Genomic DNA, 27,907 nt, shown 5'->3' on the forward strand with positions numbered 1-27,907 from the left:
ATTATTGCTTTTCTGTTAAGTGCACACAATAATGGACAAAGAAATTAGTTTTATGGAATTTAAATAACTTGCTTAAATACTTAAATTAGCACAGCTGGGATCGAATATAACTCTCCTTAAGATGATCTTTCTATTACTCCGTCTTTCCTGTCTTTTGTTAATACTTTAATAGTATATTGCATTAATTTTCTCTAATAATGTACCTGATACATTGCAACAAAGCGCAGGCTCTATGGGGCAATTTAAAAATGCAGAAATCTTACTTAAGAGGCACAGTTAACCAATCCAAAATACAGCTGTAATATTTTAACACCGTTATGCTATTTTGTGATATTGCCAAGCTAATAGTATGCATTATTATATAGGAGATATGTGTGCATGCATGTGGACATACACACACACAAACAAAAGGATGTTGCTCATATCCTCTCTGTGTAAGAGAAAATATAAATTACATGTACTGATTGATGAGTTACAAACTTTTTCTCAAATCTTGCAAAATCTCAATTAACATGTACAAATACTCTTCTAATTGGCTATTAAATAACTGTTTAAACGTAAAAACTGAAGTTGCAGAATTTCTTTAAAAATGCTGATAAAACACAATGTATTAGATTATATGAGGTACACTTAAAACAGTAAGCAGAACAAATTCACAGCTTTAAATATTTACTTCAATATAATGAATAATGAAGAAAAGTCAATGAAATGTTCAGCTCAAAGATACAGGGAGAGGCCTGGCTGGCTCAGTGGATTGAGGGCTGGACTTCGAACCACAATGTTGCCAGTTGGATCCCCAGTGTGGACACGTGTTTGGGTTATGAGGTGTGTGAGAGACAGCTCATTACACCACTCTCTGAAAATAAATAAATAAAATCATTAAAAAAGAGAATTGGGGAGAAAAGTAAACCAAAAGCATTATAAAAAAGACAGGGCAGATAAAGCAAAAGCAAAAGCAAACTGATGAATAAATGGTGGTTCTTTGAAAAAATTAATAAAATTAATAAAATAAATACCACCAACTAACTGTTTCAAGAAGCAAATATATAAAGTATATTTATTTTTAAATTATAAAATATAATTATTTCAAACATGTATTATGTGTATTATATATTGTATAACTATAAAATACAATTATCAAGGGAGATAACCATTGACACAGGAAAAGTAGAAAACATAAGCGATTGCTTTATACAAACTCATGCAAAAAAACTTAGAAAATAAAAATAAAGTGGGTAATTTGCTACGGAAATTCAAGTTATTTGAATTGCTCCTGGTAGAGAAAAAGACTTATATGGACTTATTCCTGTAGGGAAATATGAAAATGTACTACTGAACCACTTCAGCAGAAATAGACTGTGCCTAGATACATTCACAGATGAAATCATTTCGGTGCTGCATAATTCGCCCTGTAGCTCAAAAAATACAGTAAAACGTCCATATTATTTCTATAATGGAAGTATAATACTGATGCTTAAACATGATAAAGATAGCACAGTTGTAGTTTCATTATCATTTTTAATATTAACATGTAGATCCTAAATAAAATTTGAGTAAACAGTCCAATAAAGAAGCCACCACTTAATTAATGGGGAAACATTAAGGCACTCTTAATAAGGTTAAAAAATAAAACAAAAAAAGAATGTCTGCTATCTCCTTTACTATTTAGCATTGTAAATATGGTATTGTATTTTTCTTTAACATTATATTGGAGATATTATACAGTTAGATAAGAAAGCATATTGATTGAGTAAAAAGCAAAAGATCTCTATTTAGGCAAATGATATAAAAATAATATACCTGGAAAACAGAATTTAAATAATTAAAAAATTTACTAAGGTAGTGAGATATCCAATTGATATACAGATATCAATTGCATTATATTGATATTCATGTAGCTTAGTGATCTAATTGAATAGAAAACTACATCTATACTACCAACAAAACTGATAGGAACTTAGGAATATATTTAGAAATGTACAAAATATATGTAATAAAAATTTTAAGGCACTCCTGAAAGCCACTAAAGTATACTTTAACATGTAGGAAAATATCCCTTGCCCTTAATATGAGAACCCAATGTCATAAATACATAAATTATGCCTAGGCTAATGTATAAATTTGATATTAATAATAGATCAACAAGTCTTTTTTTAAAATATGAAAGCAAGTGATTATAAGGTGCTCTTGGAAGAACAGATAACGAACACAATAAAACATGAGATTGCAAAAACTATGATAAAACTCTGCATGAGCTAATATGCAATAATTTTCAGTTATATTATTAATTTAAAATTAAGTGATATACTAAAATATATATTTGGCATTATTTTATTCATAAATAAAGACCCCTAGCTTCCCTGCCCTGGGGTCTTGGGGCCAGAGTGGCTGTGCTGGCTCGGGGCTAACACTCCACTGCAGCCTGGCCCAACCACTGCTCCCACTGGGGCAGGTGCCACCCTGCATCTGTGGTGTCCAGCGGGGTTCCCACTGCCTCTGGGCTGGGCAGTCGCAGCTGAGATTCTGTTACCAGCCAAGCCTCTAGGCTCCTCATCCCACCCACAGAGGTGCATCCCCTCCTCCCTGCAGCTCTGCACAGTCTGCCCAGCATGGAGTATGTCAGCTCCCTGAAAAGGAGCAGGTAGAGAGTATGGGTTGTCTAGTGCTGGTAATAACACCTAAATGGAAGGAGTAAGGAAGAAGGAAAAACTCATTTACAAGAATGACAACTAATCAATAAAGAAGTGTAGGAAATAAAAAAATAACCAATTTAAAGCCACCATAGTACTGATTCATGCAAAATTAAGCTAAGTATGCCTAAGCCGTTTTGTAACTATTGTTTGGCAATAGATACTCAATTTCAAGGCCCCAACAATTTTTTGTTGTTGTATAAAAAGAGAAGTTATTCCTCTACACCACTTAACCGAGTAGCCAAACTCACCACCAACAATGGAAAAAACTGACATCATGTGACATATAATATATAAAGCTCTGAAAAGAACAAAATATCATGTATGCACTATTTCTGTCTTTAACTTGATTTCATTCATGAAAAATTAAAAAGATGAAATGTAATTAAAGCACATTTGCAAAACAGCTGACTTGGGAGACTCAAATATCAATGTCATGAAAGATAAAATCAAAGCACAACAAATGTGATGAGTGTATGAGTATTCATTATGTCATTCTTTTCTGTGGAGTGAAATTTTTCAGAAGAAAATGTTGAGAAATATGTATGTCATTCTAAAAATTCTCATTTAAAGTGTCCTTAAAAGCCACCTATTTAAATTTTTTGATTTAAAAGTATGTAATTTATGACATAAAGATCTCACTTTAAATGAAAAGGAAATTTGGTNACATCATGTGACATATAATATATAAAGCTCTGAAAAGAACAAAATATCATGTATGCACTATTTCTGTCTTTAACTTGATTTCATTCATGAAAAATTAAAAAGATGAAATGTAATTAAAGCACATTTGCAAAACAGCTGACTTGGGAGACTCAAATATCAATGTCATGAAAGATAAAATCAAAGCACAACAAATGTGATGAGTGTATGAGTATTCATTATGTCATTCTTTTTTGTGGAGTGAAATTTTCCAGAAGAAAATGTTGAGAAATATGTATGTCATTCTAAAAATTCTCATTTAAAGTGTCCTTAAAAGCCACCTATTTAATTTTTTTGATTTAAAAATATGTAATTTATGACATAAAGATCTCACTTTAAATGAAAAGGAAATTTGGTTGAAAATAATCTAATTTGTACAGATTTTAGAGTGATTTAATTTTATGTTGATTTTTATGAATTTACACTTTTGTAAAAGATGTTTTTGTACTATACACCCTAGTTTTACTATTCTTTTCTCATATATTTATGTTTAGATTGTTATCGTGGGAATGGCAAGAATTATATGGGCAACTTATCTAAGACACGATCCGGACTAACCTGTTCGATGTGGGAGAAGAACATGGAGGACTTGCACCGGTGCGTCAATTTCTTTCTTTCAATGTATAGTTATGTAGTGATAATAGCAAATAGGTGTACTCAGGCAAGTCCATTGCCATTTCTTTTCATATATTTCTTCTATATCACATAAGCTAACAAAAACATTAGATTGACCATTCATGTAGCAAACTTTTAAATAAGAAATTCAAGCCAGCCTGTATTCATTTGGCATTTACTCTGTGTTCCGCTCAGGTAGGTGTCATAGAGAACATTAACAAAGAGTGAGCATAAGTTTTGGCTCCATTTTTAAAGAGCGTATGGGCATATTGAGAAAATTGTTATATAACTTGGTAAGATAATGTATAATTAAGTGACAAATCTCATGTTTCATGGAGTACATTTCATTATTATGTTCTCATGATTAATTGTTAATATTCACGAAACTCAGTTCATTATCATTTTCATGTAAATACATACCTTAATATTCACCTAATTACTCAAAGCTTAGAAAGACCAGTTTCCTTGTGTTAGCCTTACTTTGACATATGAAATTTCCTGTAATTCAAGGAATATATACATAATGGGAAAAAACCTATATATTCTATAGAAGTCGATATTTTGACATTGGACATATTTTCAGAAAAATAAGCTATCTTCAATTTAACCCTAGCAATAGTGCTAGTGCGTTTAAAATTACAAACTAAGTATAAGACATAGTTGTGACATAAAATCAACTTTTAATAAATACTCCGAATATATGTACTAGAATAAAAGGTAAAAGTGCAGTGTCGCTGGATCAAGTACCTGCTTGCTCTGTATGAGTTGTCATTGTTCCTGGCCATTCTAATCCTTTGTAGAAGACATGTCTGTATATGGGGATAGAGATTTAGGACTCAGAGAAACTGAGTCATTTTGCCTCCAGTCCCACCTTAACTTTACAGCCTTTATTCTCCTCCAAAATGTCCTCACTAGTAGATAATTTACTTCACAGGGAGTGATCATTTTAAAGCAGTGCTGTCTAATGTAAATATACAATTCACATCTCTAAGCTGCACATGTACTTTTAAGTTTTCTAATAGCTACATGCAATGAAGTAAAAATAAAGAGGTAAGTGTGTTTTTATTAACATACTTATATCTAAATGTTTTCACTTTAATATGTATTCAATGTAAAATTATGAATGAGGTCTTTTACATTTTTATATCAAAGTTTCAAAATCCCATGTATATTTACAATTACAGCACCGTTCAGCTTGGACTAGTCACATACCAGTTTCTCAGTCGCCACATGTACCCAGAGGCAGCTCTATTGAACACAGCAGCTGTAGGACCTCAGGCAGAAGCAGAATTCTTCCCTCACACATTTCACATTCAGTACATGATGCCAGAAAAGCAGCAAATGCCAATACCATATTATAAAAATCATGAAAATAGCATATTTTATGCTGTGGGAATGCAAGGAAGAGCCATCAAAGCCTTTGATGGTCAGGAAGACTTTCTGGAGGAAGGGACACTAGCTGGGACATAGGTGATAAATAGGAACTGGTAAAAGGGAATATAAGAGGAAGAATCCATCAGACAGAATGAACAGCTTGTGCAAAAGACTAAAGACTGAATGTTTGAAAGTCAGAAATAATTTTGGTAGCGTTGAAACAACATAATTTGGCCGCTGTCCACAGACAAGGAATTCTCTGGCAAGACCATAAAGAGGCCTGTAAGCTGTGTTCACAAGTTTGGATTTTATCCTAGGCATCCAAAGGATTCATTAGCGAATTTTAATCAAGAATTGGATGATTCAAATTAAATGCTGATTTCAGCATTGCTATTTTTAAAATCATTTTTAGAAATACAATGGGGTGGATCTGGTTCTCATGGACAGACTTGTGAGAGACAATTGCACCAGCTCTGCCTTCGGTGATGTCTCATCAGAAGGTTGACATTATTATGGTACAAGTATTTACTCCACAGAAATCAGCAGGGACAACATGTAAAGACTCCCCTTGGACACACCTCAGAGTGTCAGTTTTTAAAGATTTGGCAGCATACCACTGGAAATATGTGACATAGACATTTAGGTATTGCAGTGGTTATAACTATTAATTCATTGTATTTAGGTTTACTTTTGGATATACATAAAAATCACTTGCAAATAATTTGTAGGAAGTTGATGGCTGATTAGGTTGCACAGTATTATTTAGGTTATATACATAAATCCCAGAATCTGGTATGTAGTAAATATTGTACGTGCTTGCTGATGTTACTGCTCCAGAAGATGAACCCGAGTTTGAAAAGATGATCTGAGTCTCCATGCCCCAGCTCTTCCCAATTTTTTTAAGTGACATATGAATTACAGTCAAACAGGGTAATAATTAATAATCCAAAATGAATCGAGTTAGTTACATAGTTTTTATGACTTGGTTAGGATGGCCGCTTGGAATTTGACCTAATTAATGTTATTCAAGTAAATATATATATTGATGTTATATGAGCAGTTGCGGTCTTATAAAATAATATATAATATTTTTGCTTTTTCTTTGTAATAAATTTAGTAGAGATGTAAAATATGACAGGCCAAAATGTTACTCAGTTATCTGTCAAAACAATCATATTTTATAATTCTATGACTAGTGATATTTTTAGAATTTAACTATTTCTTGAGCACATTGTTATTAATTTTTCAATGTTTCCTCGTGTACTTTGGTGTAGTGATTTTGGTAGTGATGCTTCATGTTTGTTGATTGTCATCTGCTCATTTTCTGGCAATGTTTCTCCATTTCTGTGTACAGGTGTGTCATTAACTTGCCACGGTAATTGTTAAAGAGAAGTCAAGTCACAGAAACTTTCATCGCTTTATCTATGCTAATTATGCAGCCCTATTCTGTATTCCTGAGTTAGAGAACATGCTTCCAAGCTGTAAGAATCACAAAATAAATTTCAAACAAAATAACCAAAATTCATACCAGTTGAAGCTTGTGCTATAACTAGAATGAGAGTTGTGTGTGAGGATTATATCTTCTTGGTGACATTTTGTTTTTCTTGGACGAAATGAGCATCTTGTGATGTCCAGAGTTTGTTTATGCAGGCATATCTTCTGGGAACCAGATGCTAGTAAGCTGACTAAGAATTATTGCCGCAATCCCGATGATGATGCCCATGGTCCCTGGTGTTACACGGGGAATCCTCTCATTCCCTGGGATTATTGCCCCATTTCTCGTTGTAAGTACATTTAACGATCTTTTTCGGGTGAAATGTTTTAAATATACTGCATCTTCTCTAAACGGATGCCTTAATGAGAGGTGAAACTAACATGGGAGGCCTGCATCTGATCGACAGATGAGAATGTACTCCAGACAGCAACACATGCACGCGCTCATACAAGTGTATTCATCTGTCATCTAGACAAGGAGACATTCTCCTGACCTTTCAAAGATTTTCCTTTCTCAGAAGGTTCTCATTTGTAACCCAGAAGCAATAATTGGCTGTGGTTCTAGTATAACTCCCCTGGAAAGGCCTCCACATCACCGTCACCAGTACTATCTGTTCAGCTGCTGAGCATAGCACAGCTCTCAGCAAACCCCCCAACCCACTCACCATCTCCTCAACAGACCTGAGATAGTGGTGCTTCTGTCTTCTTCTTAGTTCTTTAGCCCAAGGCTGAGAAGCCTGGAGCATTCTATCTACTTCTGTGAGCCAAGGACAGTTGTGTTAAGAGTATTAGTGGGTAAAGTAAGATGTATATAAAACAGACATGTCTGATGTACTTCATAGGAAAGAGCCTCTATATAGCAATAAAAAAGATGAGGTAACAGCAGAAAGATGAAGAGAATGAATCCTTGAGAATAAATATAATGAATAAACAGAGACATTAAAACTTAATCATAAGAAAATTGAAATTATAAAGGCATAGATATAATTTCCACCTATCAGGTTGGCAAATAAGAAAATGATTGTTAATGGCCAATATTCGTGAGGGCTTGGGTTTTCAGCTTTGATAACAACAGCACTTTGTGCTGGGTAAATCTCGTGGGAGGCTGTCTTATACATAATGAGATGCTTAGTATTGTCCCCAGCCTCAGTCCACTAGATGTCAATAGTACCATTAATCTCTGCAGCCATGACAATCAAAAATATTTCCAGACATTGTCTGATGTTCCCTTGGAGAGGGGCGGGCTACCCCCACTGAGAACCACTGATGTAAAGTAAGATATATTGAGATAGAAATCCCTCCTCAACCTGTTATTGAGTGGAAAAGCCTTATTATAAAACAATATAGTAGCAACAGGCCATGGTACTATACTATATTATCTCACAGCTCTGTGTTTATGGCAGACATCTTTAAACACTGTTAAACTACCTTCTTATTTAAAAAGGACATGCTAAACTTTTTATAAGTTTAGGAAGAGTCTGTTTTAAGATTGTATTTCTTGTGAGATAAGCCAGTGACAAGAGCCTTTAAAATAACAGCAAAAGCACTGGCTTTAAGAACAGACATTAAACTGAAGAAATGATGTTTGCTTTAAAACATGAAATATAAACACAAGTCTATGTTTTTTCCATAATAAATATACAATTAAAAAGATAATTTTTAACCTTAAGTGAGAACATTAGCCATGTTTCATGAAATTTTAGCATGAAATGGCTAAACAAATGTTAATCAAATATCTCTAAGACTTGGGTCTTACCAATTTATTTTTAATAAAGAAATTCTTTATAACAATAAACAAATATTTTATATGTTTGCAAATAAATACTATGATGTTATTATATTCTATTTCATCAGGTATAATCATTGCCTTTCAAATTGATTAGTGTTTCCTTGGTGTTCTATTTTCCCATATTAGGGTTTGCATAGGTTCTTAAAATGTTCTACAGAAGATATCTTTCAAGTTTTAACACTAAAACAAACAAGCAAACAAACCTACTTCTTTGGCATATGATATTTTAAAAATGGTTAGAGAATTATTTTTTCTAAATGTTAGTTTTACCTCATGAAACTTTTTTTTGAAGTTTCTGTGATTAAGAGTAACAAGGCTAGTAGACTATCCAATGATCTAGGAAGATGAAAAGAATAGTCAGTGATCTGGCTCTTAAAACAGGTGTGAATGCTTCCCCTACAGAATTGTAGAAGTCACATTAGCTTAATCATAGCACACAGGATGCCCTCGTAAGATCTCCGGGAACTGTGCTTTAGATTATAAACCTAACTGACCCAGGACCCTAATAATTTAAAGGTTTGAAAACATATTTTCAACTAACATATTTAAACTAAAATTTGTAATCTGCTATTGAAAGATTCAGGGTGTTGCTAATATTTGATTAAATGCTATTGCAGGTATTGCATTTTTATTTCGATGTATTCTGCACATTACGCTTTAAAAATATTTTTACACTGTCATTTTTCTAACTAATATTTACAGCCAGGATTTATTTATGTTTTACCACTGGTGAAAGGCTAATAAAATTTATCTTTAGAACATCTGAGGTCTTGTTTATTTAACTGAAGAGATTATATAAGTCATTTTCACACAGTATATTTGTAATATTAAAAACATGTAGAGGTTTTTATTACTTTAAAAATATTGAAAAATAATGTTTAACATATATTTTAAGGATGTAAGATTTGTAAAAAAACTAGAAATGTTAATACATTTGTCTATATACATACACATTCAGTATAGCTTAGAAAAAATCTTAGGTTTTACCAGCCGAATGTGTCGTGGTTAAGAGCTTTAACTCTGACTTCTTGGGTAAGAATTCCAGCTCTATCACTATCAGTGCCTTGAGCAAGTTACTTCCATCCTAATTTTATTCATTTACTCTTTTATTAACAATATAAAATTGAGCTACTGTTGTGTGCAAAGCCTTATATAACATGCTCAGTACACAACAACATAAACTCTATTTCTTACCTTTAAATAGTTTTCAGTGTAAAAAGGAGATATTTGTGTAAAAAATCATAAATGTAATCATTTAATAAATATATGTTAATATTAAAATATATAATGAGGATAGAGACATAGATATCTAGAGACATGCCTGGAGAAATAGGTGGTATTCATAAAGTTTTGAGCCTGAGTCACAAATTTGAGAACTATTAAAAGATTCGTTTTTAGCACCAGTATATACTTGATCCTGAGGCCACATAAACATGCATGCACTCCTCCTACTCTTCCTACTCTTCCTATTCTTCCACAGACACAACTTTTATCATCCATGTTTCTGTTCTTCAAGTATAAGTTGAATCAATAAAAAGTCAAATTTGTATCATATATATTTTTTTAGATTTGTGTACTGTGGTGGAGACAGTGGGGAAGAAGTAAAAGAGGGAAATTAAAAAATAGTATGTGATGATAAAATGGAAAAGACCGAGGGAGCAGTTTTTCAAAGTTTTGCTCAAAGTATGCAACAGAAGTACCTGGAATGCTTTTAAAAATTCAAAATCTAGGCTTCAATCTAGAATCTCTGGAAGTTTGACCTTAGGTGGCATTTCAGCTTATTCTAAAGTGTAAGAAATATTGGCATGGAGGAAACAATGTATGTATATATATTCTCAATGATTAATTAATAATATTAGTGTGAATAATATAGTAATAATTATTAATTTAAACCCATAATTTACTATGCTTATAAATTTTTTACATTTAAATATTTTAGTAAGGTTCAATAATAAACTAAATACTGTATTTACTTATTAACGATGCTTAGAAATAGAAAATTTCATAAGCAATTTTAGTCTTTCTCTCCAAGGCAACTTAAGAAATACATATCTAATTTTTTATGTTATAATTTTTAAGTAATTGACCTGAGTGGAAAAACCAATATCCTTGATGTTTTAATGACCCAAGTCAGCCTCAATTCTTATTTGTACTACAGACTAAAACCTTGACCTCAGCCTACTCTAGGATAAAACCCTCCCCCAAGATAACTAAAGGGAAGGAGAAATGACGAAATTTACATGTTTGCTTTTCCCTATTCATTTAAAATACTTAGATCTGGTAAATGAACTTAAGTAAAAACTCTTTAGCATGTATTAATCTTCTTGAGATTCTTGACAAATAGCAATCAAATTTGCATGTATTAAAAAAGAAATCCAGAAGCCATTATTCCCTTGTTGACAGTTATATTTGAGTTTAGGGTATTTCCAGAGATTAACAACCAGCTGGGTCCAAGTAGTGCCTGACTAAACTCTTTGCCATCAGTTCTGAACAGTCTGACATTAAACTACAGGAAATGTCTTGTGCCTCGTCCATTACTGCATAAGTATTCTCAAATCCTGGCACCTTCCAAGCCTTTCTCTTTGTCACAGTTAAGCCCCAGGAGGAAGGTTATGAAAAAGAAGTAAGCTATGAGGTTTTCATTAGAATTAATTTCCAGTTTCTAGTATTCTCTTCTTTCCATATTTTACTGGATCTGGAAAAAAATCTTTTAAATATTCTAACAAAACAAAATCATATTCTGTTACCCCTTTTTGTCCATTGATGATGATGTTGTTATCTATCTTCTGGAATTCTTAGATTTTTCTGAAGCATGCAAAGTTTCAATTATCCTCCACCATATTTTAAAATATATAATTTTCAGAATAAATATAAATGGGCCAAATTACAGTCAAAACAGTTCAGCTCTATGAATGTCCCAAGCAAGCAATGATAAGCATTAGTGCTACTCAGTGAAATGTTTCTCTTGTACAGTGTTTAGAATGAGGCAGCTTCTTGATGCCAGTAGGGAGACTTCACTGTTATAAAATAGGCTTTTCTCACACCACACACTAGTAGCAGGCACATACCTTCAATATTCCAGTAAAATGACACATAAATCCTCAAAAGAGAACAACTGCATTTTATCTTTGAATAGAATGTCTAGAATTTTAGTAAAGTTGTTGTTCAGACAACTTCAAGTGCACCAACATTCACATTCATAAGGTTGCCTGTCACGAGGAGTAAAGAAAGGGCAAGAAATTAGAAATTTATTTGAAAAAATAATGAAAGAAAACTGACCTAATTTTGGTGAAAGAAATAGACACACAAGTCCAAGAAGCACAGAGAGTCCCAAATAGACACATCGTAAATAAAATACCAAAGGTTAAAGACAAAGAGAGAATCTTAAAACCAACAAGAGGAAAACAGTTACTTACAGAGGAGTTCCCATGAGACTATCAGCTGATTTCTGAAAAGAAATTTTGCAGGCTAGAAGGGACTGGCAAGAAATGCTCAAAGTCAGGAAAAGCAGGGACCTATAGTCAAGATGCTCTACACAGCAAAGCTATCATTTAGAACCAAAGGACAGATAAAGAGCTTCCCAGACAAGAAAAAAACTAAAGGACTTCATCATCACCATCATTATATGAAATGTTAAAGGGACTTATTTAAGGAAAAGAAGGACATCTAAAATATAAACAAAAAATGGCAATAAACACATATCTATCAACAATTAAATCTAAAAAAACAAACTAAGCAAACAAGAAGAACAGAGGCACAATCATGGATACAGAGAAGGTTTTGATGATTGTCAGATGGGAAGAGAGTGTGGGAAAATGGGTGAACAGGTGAGGGGATTAAGAAGTACAAATTGGTAGTTACAGAATAGCCATGGGGATGTAAAATACAGTATGGCAAATGGAGTAGCCAAAGAACTTATGTGCATGACCCATGTACATGAACATGTGTGGGGATTGCCTGAGGGAGTTGGGGGTGCTGGGTAGAGGGGGCAAAAGGAGAAAAATTGGGATAACTGTAATAGCATAATCAATAAAGAATTATTAATAAAGAATTTTAGTAGATTATCCAGTTCATGGATATTTCAGTTTCAATATATAGCTTTGGTTCTATATAAGAGAAATATGTATGTATGAATTATGTATATATGTCTATACTTATTTTTACAGGTGAAGGTGATACCACACCTACAATAGTCAATTTAGACCGTAAGTAATAATTTGGTATATTTGAGTCTCTATGTGTCAGAAATGATGTCATCATTTTAGTCATGTAAAATATCTTATCAATATATCAACTTCCATCATAAAAATACAAGTTAATCTATTTTCACTTAATTTTTGATGTGCATATGTAATGGGGTTACAAAGGTAACTGTATAGTAAATCTCTAAATTCAGTTCTCTATCAGGAAATTTAAGATATTATATTTATCTTAAAAAAGCATTTATATTGCTTTTAATTCTGGGCAAAATGTACAGGGACCTTTACTCTCCTTTTAAATTAAATAAAGATGCAAAACTCAGAAGGGATGAAACCAGAAGGCTGGAAACTTGGGTAGTGTCTCCGTCCCACTCTGTCTAAAGCTCTTTGCCTGCTCCACTAGGCAAAGATGACACCGCCTGAGAGGTTTGGGTAATCCTTATTTAAGAAAATCTGCTTGAGAACTACTTGTTTTCAATTTTCACATATCTTTTGAGCTGCAGGAAGTCACTCATGTTTTAATTTAAGAGGCAGGCCACCTGTTTTGTCTCAGGCTGAAGATCAATTTTAGACCATGGACAGCACTGGAAAGGATCAGGCAGAGAACACAGAAGAGAAGAGGGGCAGGAAAACGTGTACTTCAAAGAATTCTCAATTATGTCATTCAGAAATAACGACTAGAAAATGATTAGAATAATAAGTAGAATGTTGGTAATCTGTTTCAAAATGGCTCTGCATTCTCACTGTACAATTTCAAGTAATAAACCCAGTATGTACTTTTTAATTTTCGTTTCACTCAGGCTATTGATTTCCATTGACGTTTAGAAATAACCACTATAAATAACATTGTTTCATTTATGTTGAGGTTAGTTAGGAAAATGCAATTACTAAAAGGCCTGAAGAACTTGGACTTAGTACTAGGTGAGGAGGGGCCTCTGTCACTGTCATGGCCATGCTGCCGACCTTGAGGTCATCAGTTTTTCTGTGCTACTGGTGTAACTAAGATGAGAATAACAAACATTTGGGGCCTGATTTGGCACTTTCGCCATAATATTTTCCCCCAAAATGTTCTTCTGACCCAATTACAATAGTTACATTTGTCTAGTTACCATGGCATTTAAGAAAGCTAAGAGGCAGAGTATTTAAAAATGTTTTGTCAAAATGTTATGTTTGGTCCTCTTTTTAGATCCTGTAATATCTTGTGCCAAAACAAAACAATTGCGAGTTGTAAATGGAATTCCAACACGAACAAATGTAGGATGGATGGTTAGTTTGAAACACAGGTAATTATTAATAGACACAAATATATGTGTTTGGCTTATTTGCAAAAGGTGTACTCCCAGCAGTATGGCCAGATGCGGGCATACAGGTTGTGCCATCCACATGGGCACCATGTGAGGAGGGCACGAGAGGAGATGGATGACATTCTGTGTGCCAAGCAGCCCTAGATTTTGCACTTGGTGCCTCCAGAGACAGTACCATGTTCACAAAGGTCCCATATGTGTTGACATTATCCGTAATTACACGTGGCACTTCAGTTCTGATTAAGCAAAAGACAACTACAGAGAGAACTTACTGATACCTTGATATCACCAAACTAGTTATAATGCATATGTTATTAATTTCCCAATCTAAGATATTTTGACTTTATTTTTTAACATGCCTGTGCATAATTATATCCGAAACTTTATTTGTTTAATATTTTTATTTTTATTGTCATGCCAATGAGAATGGCAGTATTTTAAATTCTAGAATATTTTACCATTAAGAAAAATATTAACAAACAATAGTGATGGTTGAATAGTTCTGCTATTATAATATTTAGTGTAGATAAAAAACTCTTGACATATCTATTTTTCAGTGACTTAAGAATGAATGGGTTGTTCTATGTAAAATTACAAAGTATACTGTTATAACAAAATTAGTCTTCACAATTCTGTTGGAAGAGTTTAATATTGAAAATGAGAGCTAACTTAAAAACTGACCTTAAAAAACTTAAAAATTTTAGTTTATAAAAGACTTAAAAAACCTTTCTACATACTACATATATTATACCATATGGTAATCAGAATGTTAAAATATTTTTGTCAATGTGTGTCTCTGTTGGACCCTCATCGTGCAACAAACCCCAAAGTACAGCTGAATTCTAACCACATTTTCCCTTATTTTCAAGACACATGATGTTTTCCTTCTAAGCTTTATGCTATTCTTCCCACTGCATGTTGCTGCTTTCTTCCTCCATATGTTAGGCTTCGAGAATCCTTCTCGTCCTCCAGTTCCCAACTCAGTTATCTCCTCTTTGGGAAACCTGTGTTCCTTTAAGTAGAGCCTCCTAGACTACAGGAAGAAAGCATATCTTTTACTGTCGTTGAGTGATAGTCATATTAAAGTAGAATTGAGACAACTTGAAACTGAAGTTCCTTTATGAATAAGACAGTTCTTAGGAAACAGAGTTCTTTGATATATACCATAGAGAAGGTGGCCTAAAGTTCTCTTTTAATATGTCTTTCTTTCGAGGAGTAAATGATCATATTTTTATAAATATGTATGTTGATGATTATAGTGTAGCTGTCCTAGCTATGAGTACTTAAATAAACTTTGACAGTCATCAGAATATTAAAGCTAATTGTGCAATATGAAGATTTAATGAAGGCTGTCAAATTTGGGGGGAGTGTCTCATTCTATTTATTATAAAAATGTTTCAAGAATCCCTATCTTTAAATTAATTAGTGATTCGTTGAAAATTTCCTAACTCCCTCCAAGAAGAAGTATGCACTTCTGAATTTAGACCAATGGACTACAAGGATACTCCTGTGGAAGTTTCAATGGAGAAGCAGATGACACTGCTTTTCATTAGATCAGTGTACTATAAACTTTTAGGAAAAAAATATTTTTCTTTTAAATCCAAGTTCTTAGTAACAACAGCTGTTTAGTTATTATTCCAAAACACATACTGAGAAAAATAGAAATTAAAACTTGATATACACTCTTATCTTCCTGTGTGGTACAGGCCATAAATAACCATGGTCTTAGTCTGGGAATCTTCTTCTGTTACTCTCTCAAGCACTGAACATCTGTACACTTTGAAAATGTAAATTGTGAATAGTTGTCATTTTTTATTCTCTGCCAAAAATAATGGATTTACAGAGTTTGAATATCACCAAATAAATATACTAGCTTCAATTATGTTCCACAAAATATCTTATAATTTACTAGATGATATGTCTTGAAAAATTGTCTATTTAATTTTGTAAATGTAATAATAATATTGCTGGCCTTAAGCTGACCAAACAAGGTACTCAGTTATATTTTAGTTAGTACACCAGAACTAAATAAGGGCAATGAAACAAGAAAACAGTGTATAAATTTTATATATTGCTGCTACCACATGAATTTAAATAAAAACTCAAATTTACATTTTTTATAATCAAACACCGAATAGGTCTACATTGTTTTTGTTGTTCATATTTTTGTTCATTCTAATTATCTCATATTTGTAGCACAGATTTTCTATCACGAAAAATGGATCTTGGTATGTAGTGATAGGGTTCTTTCCATAAAAACAAAGTTGATTTCATAAAATATAACCACATGATGAAGAAAATGCTGATGCTACAATCACCAAAAATCTTTCTGATAAAGGATTATTCATTTTGTTCTAGTAGGATTAATTTCTACATTTTTCTCTGAAATGCATTTTTCTGAACAAATGTAGCTGTCGGTTTTGCATTAATTGGCAGCCAGTGTTCCTGCACAGATGTTACTTGTTTCTCTTCCTTCTTTCTCATAGAAATAAACATATCTGCGGAGGATCATTGATAAAGGAAAGTTGGATTCTTACTGCAAGACAGTGTTTCCCTTCTCGGTAAAGTCTTTCTGAAACCAATTATTTGTTTTGAGTATTTGAAAATATGTATGGCTTCCACTTAGCTTTTAAGTTTAGTATGTGTATTTATTTAACGGATTCACCAGCATGGGGTGAACAAACTAATTTTTTATAGACTTAGCTAACAAAACTTTATTTGGCTTAATTGATATTTACTGAGTACTATTTCTATTCACCCAGGGGAAAAATTTGCTAGAAATATGTCAATAATTTTACTCCAACCTCTTGCACTCTATATTTCTAGATAGAAGTTATTTATTTTTTAATTATCAAAAACTTTCTCTCGATTACACTTCTACTTTCTTATATAGAGCCAAGCTTAGAATCATCCTGGGAATAATTTTCAATAAAAATTAGCCTAAGGAAAAGATACAGAGGCAGCATTTGTAAGCTAACTTCCTGATTCTCCTCAAGGTCACTCCATCTTCGTTAGTACAAATCCTCAACCCTTATTAAGAAACAAAACATATACACAGCTGAGATAAAAAGGAAATTTTGTAGTACAATTATAATTCATGTAATATGCTTTACCTGAAAAAAATTTTCTCCCTGGAAAACATAATCAAAATTTTTCCTAGTAAACATTTAGATTTTCAGCAATTTATAGGTCCCTCCGGCTTATACAGGCTTGTAGCTTTCAGAATTTTGCACAACAAAAGTGTTGCTCTTTATTATACACTGAATCAAAATTTAAACTTAGGTGATTTTCTTCCCTTATTAGGTAAAATAACAATATATATGAATAATATTACAAAATTTAAAATTATATTTTATGTTTTGGTTTTTCTACTTAGAAACAAAGACTTGAAAGACTATGAAGTTTGGCTTGGAATTCATGATGTCCATGGAAGAGGAGATGAGAAACACACGCAGGTTCTAAATGTTTCCCAGGTGGTGTACGGGCCTGAAGGATCAGATCTGGTGTTACTGAAGCTTGCTAGGTTAGTTCCTGTAGAAGGCTTTGTATCTTTAACCTAGACTGTAATTGTTGAAGCTCTTTCAGCAATGGCCATTTCTTTTCCCTCATATAGGTTTATTATTAAAAATGTGTTGTTTTTAATATATATGCATGTAAATACACATACATGCATACATATACAGACATGCACACACAGAGCTGTAGACCATACGCATGTATGTATACACGTACAGAAAGAAACATGTCTGTATACATGTCATATATACATACACACAAAGAGAAATATTTTGTATTTTCAAAAATGAATAAATGTAATTGGGCCAACAGTCTGACCCACCTACTCTAAAATCAAAGCTTAGTGAGAAATTATTATTTTTTCATATATTTTATTGATTATGCTATTACAGTTGTCCCATTTTCCCCTTTGATCCCCTACCACCCTGCACACCCTCTCCCACCCACATTCCCCCTCTTTAGTTCACATCCATATGTCTTAAGTTTTTTAGCTTCTTCATTTCTCATACTATTCTTGCCCTCCCATTGTCTATTTTGTACCTACCATCTATGCTACTTATTCTCTGTACCTTCTCCCCTCTTCTCCTTCTCCCACTCCCCTGTTGCTAACCCTCCATGTGATCTCCATTTCTATGGTTCTGCTCCCGATCTAGCTGTCCTCTTAGTTTGCTTTTGTTTTAGGTGTGGTTGTTAATAATTGTGAGTTTGCTGTCCTTTCACTGTTCATATTTTTTATCTTTTTTTAGATAAGTCCCTTTAACATTTCATATAATAAGGGCTTGGTGATAAGGAACTCCTTGAATGTGACCTTATCTGAGAAGTACTTTATCTCCCCTTCCATTCTAAATGGTAGCTTTGCTGGATAAAGCAATCTTGGCTGTAGGTCTTTGGATTTCATGACTTGGAATACTTCCTTCCAGCCCTTTCTTGCCTGAAATGTCTCTTTTGAGAAATCAGCTGACAGTCTGATGGGAACTCTTTTGTAGATAACTGTCTCCGTTATCTCTTGCTGCTTCTAAGATTCTCTCCTTCATTTTAATCTTGGGTAATATAATTATGATGTGCCTTGGTGTGTTCCTTCTTGGAACTCTCTGAGCTTCCTATATTTCCTGGAAGTCTATTTCCTTTGCCAGATTGGGGAAGTTCTCCATTATTATTTGTTCAAATTAAGTTTTCGACTTGTTGCTCTTCCTCTTCCCCTTCTGGTACCCTTATAATTCAGATGTTGAAATATTTAAAGGTGTCCTAGAGGTTCCTAAGCCTCTCCTCATTTTTTTTGAGTTCTTGTTTATTCATTCTTTGCTGTTTGGTTGTTTCTTCTTTCCGGTTCACTCCATTGATTTCAGTCCCAGTTTTCTTCCCATCACTATTGGTTTCCTGTGCATTTTCCTTCATTTCACTTAGCATATCCTTCATTTTTTTCATCTAATTTACAGCCAAATTCAACCAATTCTGTGAGCGTCCTTATCACCAATGCTTTGAACTGTGCATCTGATAGGCTGGCTATCTCTTGGTCGTTTAGTTGTATTTGCTGTGGAGCTTTGATCTGTTCTTCCTTTTGGGACATTTTTTTTTTTATCTTGTTGTGCCTGTTATGTATGAGGGGCAGAGCCTTACATGTTCACTGGGCGGGGCAACCCAGTTGCTAGGTTGTGATGCTATATGTGGGGGCAGGGTCCAAGAGGGAACACTGGTGGCTGGGAGTCTCTTCTGGCACCTCAACCCCCACAGGTGTTTTCAATCAGTGTTTTGAGGCTTTATTTCCTGGTGCTGGGATCCTGGGCAGTCTATCTCGTTCCCCAGTTTCGCCTGGTTTATCTGCACGTGAATGTGGGACTGCCACCCAGTCAGACAGCCACCTTGTGCACGGTACCTCGCTTCACAGTTGCTGCCTCCATCTTGGCCAGGAGCCCGGCAACTAACTATTGTATAACTTTAATGGGTAAAATATTGATTTAAAAATAAAAATAGCAGTGCCCATTTATTCCTACATATTAGCCAATAACTCATTTTCTGTCACTTACTGCAAATTTGTACATTATATATTAAACATTTCCTTTTTTCCTCTTTAAGAAACATGACTGTATTCTCTGAAAATGTCACATTAAACATTAACACTACATTTCAATATGTTAATTTTGCATTGAATCCAATCGAGAGTCCTACCATTATATTTTCTCTTTTTAGACCTGCCATCCTGGATAACTTTGTTGGTACAATTGATTTACCTAATTATGGATGCACCATTCCTGAAAGAACCACTTGCAGTGTTTATGGCTGGGGCTACACTGGATGTAAGCAACTTTTAAACAGATAAGGCAAAATCATAGTCATGCTATTAAATCAAATAATAAATCACATTTATTTATTTTATTTTTTCAACTTACCCTGAGCTCATTAACGGTACATTTTTTGCACTATTTTAGTGATCAACTCTGATGGTCTACTACGAGTAGCCCATCTCTATATTATGGGGAATGAGAAATGCAGCCAGTACCATCAAGGGAAGGTGACTCTGAATGAATCTGAAATATGTGCTGGAGTTGAAAATATTGCAACAGGACCATGTGAGGTAAAAAAGGGCATATGTAAAGAACAGCACCGTTTTTCATGTTAATTTTTGTCTTATTTTTCTCAAGTAAAAATCATTGTATGCCAACATGTTCCAAGAGTGAGGAATTGGGAAAGATAACCATGTACTATCCTCGTACATTTCTTTTAACTAAACCCTGAGACAATCCACGTTCATTAGCAGTAAACTATGATGACATTTGTCTCAAAAAAATTCCCCCCAAAACCTCTAACAAAATAATAGAGCAAGAGTTCTAAAGGAAGTTGTTCTATCTTGTAGGAGTTTGGTATAATAGCTTTAGTTGTCCTAATCTTTTTCTAAATTTTTCTGATCCTCCCAAATTCCTCCTAAATGAACTGTATTGATAATATTAAGAAGTACCTGCCCAGTTTTAAACTTTAAAATGGGTTTTTTGTTAAGCTGTTGTGTGTGTGTGCCTATCTGTGTGTTTTAACAAAGTCTATTTTAAAAAACCAGAAGGTCAAAGTCTGTGACTTTAAGAGCTTGGACACTGTAGTTTGTTAGGCAATGTTCTTCCAGCTTGGCCGTGTTCCTAACCCAGTTTTACACAGACAAGCTGTTAAACTGTTATTTTAGATGTATTTTGAATGTAAGAAACATGTTCTTCAAGCCTGGGAACTGTGGAATTGTAGGATATTATGTGTATTAAAGCATAGAATGAGTTCACTAATAGTAAAATGTCTTTTGACATGTAGGAAATATCCTAAGTATGGAGCATTAATGTGTTAGAAATGATGTGTTATATATATTGCTCTGAGATTTATTCCTGAAAATGAAACATTTACTAATTTAAAGCGTTCTTGTAACTGATTAAAATGATGTGGATAGAAACAGATTATGTATTTATAACCATTTTTAAATTTGTTGGTGTTTCCAGTAAATCAGTAGTACCATGTTCATTATAAAAAGTGAAAATCTGCTAAATGTAATTTTCTTTCCTCTTCCCTCCCTTCCCCCCTTCCTTCCTTCCCTCTTCCTTCCATTAAGAGCCCTGTAAGCATGAAGCTTGAGCTAGACCCAGTCTTTGTGACCATTTAGGATGCTACGCACTTATTCCAGCCTTAGTGCCATTACTAAAAATGCTTTGCCAATGACTCATCAGGAATAGCCCTAATCCGGTTTATTATCTATGCATTGTTAGATTCTTAACTTTAGCATTGAAGTATTTATCACATTATCACATATTTGTTATTTTTATTCATATGGACAAACTTGACTTGAAGTTGATTCTACCACTTCTCAAAAATGCAGTTATCTTCCAGAATGGTTTTTTTTGCATCAGTTATTTTTAAAATAGGCAGTAAAATCGCTTAGACCACTGAAATCTAAACTCTTGAAAACTAAATCTCCTAAATGTTTATATAATAGCAGGAGCACCACACTTACAAAAAGTTTCCCAAGGTGGATTGCTCTGAAGAGATTATATCAGTAATTACTGGCGCTTTTAATTTAAATATCAACTTTATCAATTCATGCTGCATAATTTAATTAGTCTCTAGAAAAAATTATTTTTCCTTACTGTTTTATATTCTACTTAACCCCTGCCTAGATTTTCCCCATCATCAGATGTCAATAGCTCTCCTCTCCACCTGTGTTACAAAACTAAACTTTGCAGTCACTCACTTTTCTATTTCATCACATCACTCTTGGGGCGGGGGAATTCAGATCGTCCCAAACACTCTTTGTTGCTACCAGAATACCACAGGGCAGTCATCACATTCTGAGGAGGCCATATGATGCACAAAAACGATGTAACACATTAATGATTTTATACAACAATATGTGTGGTGGAGCAAAGGGTAGGTGTACAATTGTGAGGACACAAAACAATTTATTCTTGTATTATTGTTTGTTAATTCTTGTATTAGTTGTCATATGAACAACTGTGTATATGTTTATAAAAATGTGCACACAAAACATTCTATTCATCCACCTATCATCTATATGTATGTCTGATGATGTAATAAGATTACAGACCAAAAAATGCCATAAAATCATGGGCTGCCTTCTACAACAGAGGTATAAAAAGTAAACATAACTGTCTTAACTACTAATAAGTGCAACAATAAGTGAAAAAATATTCCTTTTATATACCTCAACAAGCAGTTTCTAGAGTAAATAAGATTATTTTTATCAACTACGTATTTTTAAAAAGTATTTTATTTTCTTATTTTTAGAGAGAGGGGAAGGGAAGGAGAAAAAGAAGGAGAGAAACATCAATGTGTGGTTGCCTCTCACATGCCCCCTTACTGGGGGCAGGACTTGGGTCGCAACCCAGGCATGTGTTCTAACTGGGGATTCAAACCAGCAACGCTTTGGCTCACATGCCCATGCTCAATCCACTGAGCTAGGCCAGCTAGGTCTAGATATCTGTTTTATTGGTCACAGTTATTCTCTTTTTGTTTATATGTACCTTCAAGATATAAATATATATAGAAAATGTTAATGAGCTATTAATTTTTATTTCCAAATATAATACTTTGTTGTTATTATTGTTACATGTCTTCTTCCTAGGGAGATTATGGTGGCCCACTTGTCTGTGAACAACATAAAATGAGAATGGTCCTTGGTGTCATTGTTCCCGGTCGTGGATGTGCCATTGCAAATCGTCCTGGTATTTTCATCCGAGTAGCATATTATGCAAAATGGATACATAAAATTATATTAACGTATAAGGTACCACAGTTGTAGCTGATGTAACTGTGTCTGGAGCTCCCATCAGTACAACTCTCTTTCACGTGAAGATTCAGAGAACATGGAATTAAAATGTCACTTAAAACAGTCCTAAGACAACTACTTGAGTGTCATGTTTGTTAAGATACTCATTAATATTTATGGGTGTTTCTGTTGTTTTGTATGTCAGTGTTATTTTGTACATGTTGAAGTGAATTAAGGTACATGCAAGTGTAGTAACATATCTCCTGAAGATACTTGAATGGAATAAAAAAATGAAAAAGTATAATTGTTGGATGATAAAAGATTTAATGGGAAAATCAATTAATCTCTCTATGCTGCTTTCCAGTGTTAGTTTCTTAATAATGAATAAACCATAAGTGAAACATTATTTTAGCCTCACAAGAACAATTTACACCTTGTTTCTTTAAAATGTAACTCAATATTAAATTATATTACCTTTTATATGCCATACATTATTTCATTTGTCTCCTTACTGTGTATCCTGTATTACTGATACACACACTTGTTGTGAGAACATGTATCCGTACACACATGCCCAGGTGCGGCTGTGCATGCACTAGAGTTCGAATTGTGGTGTATCTAATGTAGCCCCTAAATATTCTGGAAGTGTATACTTGTAGTTTTTTCTTAAGGGAAAAAAGTAGAAATTTCCAAAGACTGGTAGAAATTTTAAGGAAAGGTATAAGATAGAAATGACTAAGTCTACCTAGTATATAATCTGTAGATGACCTCTACTGGTTGGCATTTCAGGTGTGTTCATGACCCACAGAGTTAAATAACACCTAATCTAGGTCATTATTCAATACATATATTGGTCTTCCTAGTTCTTTTATGTATTTTCTAATTCTTAAAGGAAAGAAGATAATATGTGTTTTAGTATCATTTCTTTCCTCCCAATTTCGGGCCACTGTTTTAATGCAAAACATTTTAAATTTTATTTTCCTACAGTATTTTTAAAGTTTTGAGATAACTATGTAATTGAAGTTTAAAAGTATTTTAGTCTTTAAAATATATTTAAATTAATTCTAAGACTTGGTGTGATTGGCGTCTAGCTAACCCTCTTTAGTTTTTTAAAATTACTTCAAAGGAAAATTTCTATGTCTTCAAAGATTTGCAAATAGCCCTTTCTCAAATTATGTATTAAAATATATATTGAAGAAAAAATTAGAATACCTTTTTCACTTGAAAGTCTTTTAGCCTAATAAAATTTTACTCAAGTAAAGTAAAAAATGTAAAAGGAAAGAAGTAAAATGGCATGTAAACTCTGCATTCATTTACTCTTGCAAAAGTAGAGTTGAATCTGCTAATGAGGTAGTTCATCAAAATAGCTTCATTTTTATCTTACTTCACTTGACAGAGATCTTTCCTATGTCATGGGAAATATTATTCAAATTTTGTATTCTGTATGACAACAGTGAAATGATCACATTGCTTTATTTGTTGTAATTAGCAAAAGATCATGTATTTGTCAAAAAATGAGATAAGGAGTAATAGGATAGGTTCTGAATTCTTACAAAATCTACCTGTACGAAATCCCTTTAAAAATAATTATTGAAGTGACTCAAATCTAGTATTCCCACTCCTCCAACTGGTTTCTCTTAAGTGATCCTTATTAAGGCTAGGGATTTTGTTAAGGGTAAAAACATCACCGCCAATAAACCACAAGACATGGTGCACAAAGTAGTTCTTCGTTAGGGAGTTTTCCTTTGTAATAGAGGAAGATAGGTGCAATTGGCAGTGAAGGCAAGATGAACAACATCAGTATTATTTTAGGTGGTAGGACAGGGTATGGTATAATCATGTCTTTTTCTCTGGTGAATGATACTATTGCCTGGGCGTTCTTTTCTTAATAAACTACAAAAATGGAATATCCAATTTATCCAAAACTCCATTTCATTTTGACTCATGGACAAAACAGTCTTTTAAATTAGAAGTTTTCAATCCTATTTTTGTTTTGGCTGTTTGGATAATGGTTACATGTTATAATAATTATGGACATTTTCTGATGTCTACCAGGAATAGTAATGTAACATTAAAATATTTGCCATAATTCCTCTGCTGTGCAGAAGGGATGATAATCCTTTTGTATACTTCTTTATTTGTTTTGTAAAATATGTAATGACTTTTACCTATTTGCTGTGGGCAGGTCCTCAGTAAAATGGTTTATATTGAATCAATCTCTAGTATTAACAGGCTCTTGCTTGCTATCTAAGTGTTTCAAACTATGGGAAATGTGAGACACTGGAAGGCAAGAAAAATAACAATAATGGTATGTGATAGCAGAATTCTATTCCACTTATTCCTGTGAATATTTCCTGTTGGTACCAATGGTACTGTACAAAGTGAATGTTATAGCCACAACATTCTCTTGAAAAATAACACTGTCAAGAAGTGAAAAATTCCTGTCAGGCATTTGCTTGTAATTTTGAAACATTTTTTAGAGGAAATACTAGTTTTGTAATATAGAGATCATGGTGTAAATAATTTTAATAAACTTTCATGCTGAAAAACTTAAAATTCACTTATTGAGTTTTAAAATTTGACAACTTTAAAACAATTACATCCCATATTTATACACAAACTCATTTGAAAAATAAAATTAATTTGCAAAAAAAGACATAGTCTTTGTGTGAATAAATTACTTTTCACAAGTAAGTCCAAAAATAAGTTATCTTTCAACATTCAACTAAATTCTGAACTAAGAATTTACTAATAAAAAAATTTCAATTATCTGGCACTTATAAATCTTGACAGTGTCATTTTAAGTAGATTCATTTCCATTTGCACAGAAAGTTTCTGTCTGTAGGAAACTGAAAATAGAATACTGTGGATGTTATGACTGTTTGTGTTGTATGTAATGGGAAATTGATAAGCTGCCTACTCAGTGGTATAGCAGGATGCTTACCCAACAAGGGAACACTGTGGTTATGACGTGTATATGAAGTTAATGTAGTTAATAAAATTATTATTTTTATAGCCATGATCATATTATTATTAATAAAATATTTTACCAAAATGCTCTTCTTCTCTTATTAAAATTATATACATGGATGTATCTGAATCTGCTCGAGGGATTAATGCAGAAAACAACAGCACTGATTTTATTGACAGAAATAACATAATTTGTTGCAAGAAATACCATATAACCTATTTTTAGAACAAAGGCAAAAGTTACTATTTTATTCCAAAGGCTATCCATGGTGATATCTGTGGTCTTCAGTTAACCGTTAATCTCTTTGCACTTTAATTTTTCCCACTGTGAAATATAATTATTTAGTCATTCTTCATATTTCCTAGATGGCATTATGATGTAATTTGCTAATTTATACAAAATATTTCATGAATGATAACCTAAATTTCTTCACTATTTCACTATATATTACAAAGGTAATTATAAATAGTTCAATTAATTAATTTAAAGTGTATGTTCAAAATATGCATTAAACTCACAATAAATATCAACCAAGTGGGCTCATTTAACTCCAATTGAGAGCAACATTGAAAGAACTAATTATCAACTGATCAAAGCAGAAAGGGCTCTGCAACACAGTTCAGTAAGTTATAACATCAAGTTATACTATAGTGCCTCTTTCCCAAAAGGATTGCTGTAACTTTTCTGGTATACATATTTATTTCAAGTGATGGGTAATGTATCTAATTCTAGTGTTTGTGATAAAATATCTGATCTTCTTAATGATTTTAACTCAAGAAGAATATATACACTTATTAATTTCTGGTGTTAGTTTCTGGTATTAAAATATTTCAAACACATACACTAGTATTTCAAGTATACATACAACATTTAGGTTTTTCTGAATTTTAACTTTTCTGCTCTTTTTTTCTGAGAACTACATTCCGTTCTAAACCTATATTCTGCTGTTTTAAATACAATAGTCCAAGAAATTGTCTTTAAAAGCAAACATTTGAACAGGGTTCTCAGTGAGGAGAGAGAGCAGTGTAAATATCTGGGATCTGATCAATAAAACTGGGGCAATATTTTTGTTACTTTCTTAATATAGGTTATTTATTTACGCCTACAGGTTGTAATGCTTTAATTAGTCACCACTTGTCAGTATCCTGAATATTATTACCTTGGTTTGCATTTTCTCAGTGTTTTAGTCCAGGATTTTCGTTGTCATTCTGTCATTACTTTCCTATACAGGTGCCAAACTTAGTCTATACAGTCTACATAATTTCACCAAATTTTGTGTGAAATTCAGATTAGAAGTCTTGTTCTAACAGTCTATTTTTTTCTTTTACCTTACATTTACAAATATCTCCATATTTGTAATATCACCTGGAGACGGGGAATAGGCAGCCAAGCAGAGATGACATGTGGCAAGGCAGAGGACCTTGTGGATGAGGCAAGGCTGGCTGAACAGGAAACTAAAGACTCAAACCTAGCTCTAAAATACTGGGGCGAGGGCAGGGTTGCCATGGCAGGAGAAACTCCCAGGCTCACAGGAGAGTTTATTGGAAAGTGGGGCTAGAGCAGAGCATGGGAGTGTCACTGCTCCCTCTCTGATCCCTCCCCCACAGACAGCAAAGAGGTTTGACCCACCCTGGTGAATACCTAGGGCCCCGCCCCCTTACAACAAAACAGGGGTGTGGAGACAAAGACATAGGGCCCAAATGAAAGAACAGATCAAAACTCTAGAAAAAGAGCTAAGCAATGAGGAGATAGACAACCTATCTGATACAGAGTTCAAAACACTGGTAATCAGGATGCTCACAGAACTGATTGAGCTTGGTTGCAGAATGAAGGAAGAAATGAAGGCTACCCAAAATGAAATAAAGCAAAATATACAGGAAACCAACAGTGAAGGTAAGGAAACGGACTCAAATAAACAATTTGGAACAAAAGGAAGAAATACATGCAACCAGAACAGAATGAAGAAACAAGAATTCGAAAAAATGAGGAGAGTCTTAGGAAC

The 27,907-nt window shown here is 33.4% G+C and overlaps 1 protein-coding gene across 2 annotated transcripts in view; it reads left to right on the plus strand.

Annotated features, from left to right (window-relative positions):
- The window catches only part of HGF (hepatocyte growth factor), a 74,656-nt gene extending 50,461 nt beyond the window's left edge, over positions 1 to 24,195 (plus strand). For both annotated transcript variants that reach the window (XM_037066152.1, XM_037066153.1), the window contains exons 10-18: positions 3,887 to 3,989; positions 7,032 to 7,165; positions 12,831 to 12,869; positions 14,050 to 14,146; positions 16,654 to 16,728; positions 17,544 to 17,690; positions 19,871 to 19,977; positions 20,110 to 20,255; positions 22,791 to 24,195. In XM_037066152.1, coding sequence (XP_036922047.1) covers positions 3,887 to 3,989; positions 7,032 to 7,165; positions 12,831 to 12,869; positions 14,050 to 14,146; positions 16,654 to 16,728; positions 17,544 to 17,690; positions 19,871 to 19,977; positions 20,110 to 20,255; positions 22,791 to 22,967 — 1,025 coding nt within the window. In that variant the 3' untranslated portion in view covers positions 22,968 to 24,195. The remainder of the gene's footprint in view (positions 1 to 3,886; positions 3,990 to 7,031; positions 7,166 to 12,830; positions 12,870 to 14,049; positions 14,147 to 16,653; positions 16,729 to 17,543; positions 17,691 to 19,870; positions 19,978 to 20,109; positions 20,256 to 22,790) is intronic.
- The last annotated feature ends 3,712 nt before the right edge of the window (positions 24,196 to 27,907 follow it).

The sequence above is a fragment of the Sturnira hondurensis genome, unplaced genomic scaffold, assembly GCF_014824575.4.
Source record: "Sturnira hondurensis isolate 20B ecotype Veracruz unplaced genomic scaffold, ASM1482457v3 Scaffold0016462, whole genome shotgun sequence".
In the NCBI taxonomy this organism is placed as follows: Eukaryota; Metazoa; Chordata; class Mammalia; order Chiroptera; family Phyllostomidae; genus Sturnira; species Sturnira hondurensis.